Raw genomic sequence first — 6,790 nt, 5'->3', positions numbered from 1 at the left:
GTGAAATCCCATATATTCTCAAGATTCGGTCTGCCCAAAGCCATTATCAGTGACCGAGGCACCCATTTTTGCAACAAGGTAGTAGAAACTCTCCTCAAGAAGCACCATGTCATCCATAGAACCTCTACTGCCTATCATCCTGAAACAAATGGGCTAGCCGAAGTGTCAAATAGGGAGATCAAGTCAATCTTAGAGAAAACTGTCTGCCTAAGTCGCAAGGACTGGAGTGTGCGCCTAAATGATGCCTTATGGGTATATAGAACAACATATAAAACTCCAATTGGGATGTCCCCATATAGGCTGATTTATGGGAAAGCTTGTCATCTACCTGTGGAACTTGAACACAAGGCCTATTGGGCTGTGAAGAACTGCAATCTTGATGAGAAAGAAGCTGGATCCCACAGAAAATTGCAACTTCAAGAGCTTGAGGAGATTTGGCGTGATGCATATGAAGCTTCATGGGATTATAAAGCAAGAACCAAAGCCTTCCATGACAAAAACATCTCCAGAAAACACTTCCAGGTTGGTGATAAGGTTTTGCTTTTTGATTCAAGGTTCAAATTATTCCCTGGGAAGCTTCGGTCTAGATGGATTGGACCATTCTCGGTTGAGCATGTCTTTCCACATAGGGCTGTTGACATACGGAGTCCACAAACAAGCAAAGTTTTCAAAGTTAATGGATATCGTTTGAAGAAATTTTATGAAGGATTTACTGTTCATCTTGTAGAAGAGATCCCCTTAGATCCCCCTTCCCTAGACTGCTGAGCAAGACACTGTTGTCCAGCCCAAGACAGAAAACAGGACGCTACTGGGAGGCAGCCCAGATGTGGTGATTTGCCCAAATCACTGGGGCAGATCATCTGACTGTAGCATAATTACAAGTGATTGGGGCAGGTGATTTGCCCAAATCACCAGCCCAAATCGACAGGGTTCACCCCAGTAAGAACAAGATCAACCAGGCAGTTGCACCAAAGAAGTAATTTGCCCAGGTGATTTGACCAAATCACCAGGCCAAATCAACAACTCCGCCTACCAAACAGCAAAAGGCGTGAATAGTACCAGCCATGCAACAGCAAGGAAGAAAGTGATTTGGCCAAGTGATTTGCCCAAATCACTGACCAAATCACCATGTCAAGAAATCAGAAACTCAACATTAAATGATCAGGGCAGTTCAACTACCCCAAATCACTTTAAATAATATTTTTTTCTTTTTTTCTTCCCTTTCACGCTATCTCTTTCTGTTTCATCTTCTTCTTCTTCTCTAAGAAAACTCCATAGGCGACATCAAGACACCATGGCCAGAACAAAGATGAAAGTTACCGGCGGTCTCGGTATATGGAGGAGGCGCGGGATGCCTAGACCGATACGCATTCCCACAGACAGTGATGAAGAGGCAATGGAAAACCCACCACCCGTCCCCAACGACGCCGACATTGAACTCGCCGACGAAGCAAGAAACACTGTCAATCCAGCAACCCAGACCTATCGTCGTCGGACTAGGGCGTCGTTGATTACACCACCACCCTCCTCACCATCAGTCGCGACAGACACCCTGGGAGGCGAGACGCCTCAAGAAGACACCCCTTCCACCAGTCATGGTCAGAAACGGCCAAGAACACCATCACCACCACCACCACCAAGCCCGGAGCGACGACCAGAAACACCCGTCGTCCCACCTCCCACGAGCCACGAAGAAGGCGAATTGCCCAGCGATTTGCCCAAACCAACCCACCCTAATCACATCATCCGACCCTGACGTTCAACAAGGTGTCTGAACGAGCCAGGCTAGACAGAGTTTCCTCTCTGCCCTATCACCCAGGTAAGTACATTCACATTGACACTCTTGAATTCTGAGACTCCAAGACCAGGTACGTTCCTTCATCTCTGCTATTGGTTGGGACACATTCTTCTTCCTCCACTTTCCATCCTTCACTGAACTCACACATGAGTTCTTCACTACTTTCTATTTTGATAGACCAGCCATGCATAACCTGCACACACCAGACATCATTGGATTCAGGCTATTGGGACAGCGATTTCACTTGTCCCTGCAAGAGTTTGGCACTGCCATGGGCTGTGAATGCCCTGACTCCTCCTGGGATTTTTCTGCAGAATTCAATCCCAGCACTGCCTATTTGGAATTATGTGATAACCCCCCTGATTCTTACTCACCCGCCAGGTCCAAGGACCTATACCTCAAAAATCCAAGCCTCAAATACATTCATAGGTTTCTGGCCTACACATTTTCTGGGAGGAAGGATGCACCCAACATCCTGACCAGAATGGAGCTGTACATACTGTGGTGCATGCACCAACACCAGAAAATACACTTTGGTTACTAGGTTGCAACCCAATTATCTAGCATTATCCAGTACCACCGCCCCCTGATCCTTGGGCACTTGATCACTGCCATTGCAGTGAACCTGAAACTTTTACACCCTGCCCATACTGATCTCACCCCCACTAACAAGCCAACCCCCCTGGACCTTCGATCCTTAGATGATATGGGGTTGCTTTGCAGAGTGGGGAATATTTTTTCTCTTTCACCTGCAGGACCTCTAACACCACGCCATGAGCGTGTATTCAAAAAGAAGAAGGCCGCCCTTACCACAGTACACCAGCAGCCTACCCCAGCAGATGGGACAGTAGGGGAAACAGAGCAGGCACCCCCAGCAGATGAACCACCTCCAGTTGCACCCCAGCAGGAAGCAAATCAGGCCCCTGATGACGCAGCCCCAAACCAGACAGTAGAGGCACATCTCAGTCGAATAGAGGACAGAATGCAGCATATGCAGCACATGCTACAACTGCTGGTGGACCACTTCCTACCCACAGACCAGCACAGACAGTGATTTGGCCTAGTGATTTGCCCAAATCACTTGGCCAAATCCCCCACAGGCCAGGAAGTCACTTTCCCTTTCCTTCTTAATTTTTTCTATATATATGTTCAAACATTGAGGACAATATTTGGGATAGGTGTGGGGGTACTGTTGGATTATTTTTGCTTATTTTTGCACTATCTTTTGCTTTCTTTTTGTTTCTCTTTGCATCTTTTTGCCCTATGACACACACAAAATTTTTTTTTCACATATTTTTTTCCTTTCGCACACATTTCTCACTTTCTGCACACACACACAAAATTTTTGTCTTAGCTTTTGCACTACTCAGCAAAGATAATAGGGTTACAAGAGCTTCCTATCCCATGACCCCATTGATTTGCCACCCCTTTAAGCCTAAATTGAATCACTTACAGTGTGCTACCTTCACTTAGGAAGTTCTTTTCTTGAATTGAATCCTTAAATTTGCTGTGGTCAAGGAAAATAAAAATATAAATACATGCAAATAAAAAGTTAGTGTAACTCCCTAAAAAGCTGATTTGCCCAAACTGTTATGAAAAGAAAAGAAAAAGAAAAACCAGCACAAAGCACAAATCATAAACTTGTTCCAATGGTCAAATGAGCTATGAACAGAGCTAGTAGGTACTTGAACAAGTGACTAACTGAGTAACCGGGGGTGGGTATCACCAATATGCACCTTCACGTAAAAAGGTTGGTGACTTTTTCAGGCAAGAATAAATAAGTGCTGCTGAATAGAAAGTGTGATTAAAAAGGGCAAATCACTCTTAGATGTTGCATTGAGCTTATACAAAGAGAATAAGCATGATTGAATCAAAAACATTTCCCTTGATCATGGTAGGTGAAGGGAAACAAAGAAAAGAAAGAATGACCTTGGTGCATGTACTCTATACTGTGATACTTCAGTTTGGGAGTCTAGGGGAGGGGCTGATTAAGTGGTATTTAGGCTCAAAAGAAAAAGGAGCTTGATTGACCAAGTTATTTATTGCTTGAGGACAAGCAAAAAGCTATGTGTGGGGGTATTTGATCAAACATAGATTAGCCACATTTTTATTATCTTTATTATTGCTTATTTACATATTTTTCAGCTTAATTTAGGATTTTTATCTTGTTTTTACAGAAAAGGAAGAAATTGGAAAATTGGAGAAAAAGTGCAGAAAAGGCTGGAAAAGTGATTGGGTCAAAGTGATTTGGCCAAATCACTGCCCAGAACAAGCCAAAGCAGAAACCTGAACTATCTCACAGGAAAGTGATTGGGTCAGAGTAATTTGGCCAAATCAAGCCGAGCAAGCAGAGAATGGAAGCTGAGGCAGAAACCTGGAAGTTCACATAAGTGATTTGGGAAAGCGATTTGCCCAAATCACCCGCCCAAATCACTTTCACGCAGAGAAGACAGCAGAGGCGGGAAAAGTACAGAAATTCAGAATTCAAAAGAAAAGAAGTCCAAATCCACCTCAAACACCACCAGCTCAATTCCAAAAGTCACGAGGATGTCCTTCTACCAAAAGAATTTCATCTACAACAAAATTCAAAGACAAAAGAGGAATTAAAGACCACAAAGACCAAGTCAAAATAGGGATTCCAAACTCTAATTAAACTTAGAGTCTCCAGCTATAAGAAGGCAGCCTCCAAACCAGCAAAACATCATCTTCTCCTCCTCGGAAATTCTGCAGAATTACCGCAGACTCTTCCTCTCTTCTTTTCTTCTTTCTTTTGTGTATTTTGTCCACCATGAGTGGCTAAATTCATTCTTTTCTAATTGAAGTAGAGGAAATTTAGAATTGTGATGAATTGGGAGATTTAAAACTCCATTGTTAAACTCTTATTTGCTTTCAATATTTATTCAACTTGATCTTTTCTATAATTGTTACTTTGCTTTTAGAATCAATAAGGGCCCATTATTTTTAAATTGCTTGAGTAATAAATTGTTTGAATGATTTAGGTCCGTAATTGCTTATATTATTTGAACACAAATATAATCAGTTGCATAATCTAAACTTGACCACGCGGTTGGCAAGGATAGAATTGGGTTTCTCTAAGTCTTAATGCAGTCAAAGTTGATCGATGCTAAATGGCCCAAGGACGTTCCTTGGCAACTTGTTGATTAGTGTTTGATTGGCGAACATTTCCTAATCAAACTAGAACTAAGGAGGAATTTGGTTGTGAGAAGCGTTTTCCACAACCAAAACTAATTTATTGAAATAGAAGTCTTAAATAATCAATGATCAATTCTAAACAAGCTAAAATAGACTCATACTTCAACTAGAATCTCTTTTCCATTGAACTTCTCATCTAGTTAAATTATTGCTTTCTCTTGCTATTCAGTTTTAATCATTAAAACAAAACCCCCCTCTTTTACTTATTTGTTATTTATTTGCCTTAGTCATTATTAGGAAGATCCTTAGTGTCAAATCTCTGTGGTTCGACCCTATTGCCACTATCTGCAAGTTAATTGTTGATTGTTTAATAGGTTTATTTTTGACAGCTTCGACAACCGCTATCAGATATAAACATACATTTGTTATGAAGATACTTAAGTTAAATTATAACTTTAAACTACTTGAAAAGTTGATACAATATATAGCATAATGCAGTTCTTTTGAATTGGAATGGATAAAAATTGACATACTTGCTTAATCGGTAAGAATTATGCAAGTACTTGCTTTTCATACTTGATTTTTGCACGTACTTATTTGATAATAAAACTTATTTGTCATAATGATTTGAGTAAAACTTGTCATTCTTTACTTGTTAGTGGTATAAAATGATAAGTGAATTGACTTGACGCAATATTGAAATGCTAAGTCGACAAAGTTTTGCACTATTTGCCATAAATTTCTCATCTTGTTAACCTTGGCATATAATATATGTACTTTGAAAATGATTTCAAATAGCTTCAAATGACATGCATTTATGTTCAACAATTGATACATTGAATTAATTATACTAGACCCTAGTAAACTTAATAGGAGTTGAGGTTAGTTTAAGGGTATGACATACTATATAAATATATAGCGTTCGCAGCACTGCTACCGATACATGATCTATATTTGAGGTTACATATCAAGTATCTTATAAGTATGGCCACTGAGTCCTGCTATAACAGTTTTAGCCTTTAAGTCTACCGTTTGACACCATGTGTCCACCATTATAACTCTTTATCTACCTAGTCGACCTTACTATGTGTTTATAAGGGCTGGGAACCTAATAAGATTGATGCTCGATTTTTTTAAAATTATCAGTGAATGTTAACATGTTTGCATCTATTGCATGTACGAAACTATGGTGATTTGCTATGAATATAAAATGTGTAATAGTGGTAAAAAAAGATGTTTTATTGAATCTGAAGAAAATTCTTAGTGTGCACAAGGATACATATTGTACTCCTATCTTATACTAGAAAGTTTGACAAGTATGATTTGTATCATGTTAACTACACTTGATGAACTTGTAATTGTTTACTTAATTATCTACATACATGAATATTCTTGCTCTACTTTATTGTTTGTTTGCTATCACCCACTGAGCATTAGCTCAGCGTGCTGGTTTTTACTTCACGCAGGTTGAAGATAAAGTAATCATTGTGGAGATCATTAGAGATCAACATTAGACATCGAGACCTATATCATAGCTGGTTGTTTTGAGTTTCTGAGTCATTGTATAGTTATATTTTGGCGTGTACATATTAAGTAGAGTGGGTTATGAAGATTATGTAAGTTAAAATAATGTAATCATATATGGATAAAGAAAAAAAGCAAAACGTTTGCATATGATGAAATTGACAGGAGCGGTTGTCGAAGCCGGTCAAAAATAACCTTCTTGGTTACCTACAAATACAACTGTAGACAGTGGTGAAGGATCGTATCCACAGAGAATCTATTACCTATTTATTTATCTTAATCAAGACCAATCAAACCAATTGAAAGCACAAGTGA

At 39.9% G+C, this 6,790-nt stretch overlaps 1 protein-coding gene across 1 annotated transcript; it reads left to right on the top strand.

The window, feature by feature from the left end:
* Window positions 1-1,294: 1,294 nt before the first annotated feature.
* On the top strand, window positions 1,295-2,852 carry LOC110617852 (extensin-like). The gene is made up of 2 exons (XM_021760858.1): window positions 1,295-1,697; window positions 2,554-2,852. The coding sequence occupies exons 1-2, from the start codon at window positions 1,295-1,297 to the stop codon at window positions 2,850-2,852; spliced, it is 702 nt and encodes a 233-aa protein (XP_021616550.1).
* Window positions 2,853-6,790: the final 3,938 nt, after the last annotated feature.

This window comes from Manihot esculenta, chromosome 6, assembly GCF_001659605.2.
Source record: "Manihot esculenta cultivar AM560-2 chromosome 6, M.esculenta_v8, whole genome shotgun sequence".
NCBI classification, from domain to species: Eukaryota; Viridiplantae; Streptophyta; class Magnoliopsida; order Malpighiales; family Euphorbiaceae; genus Manihot; species Manihot esculenta.
The sequence above is the reverse complement of the archived record's forward strand: the minus strand, read 5'-3'. Positions and strand labels throughout refer to the sequence as shown.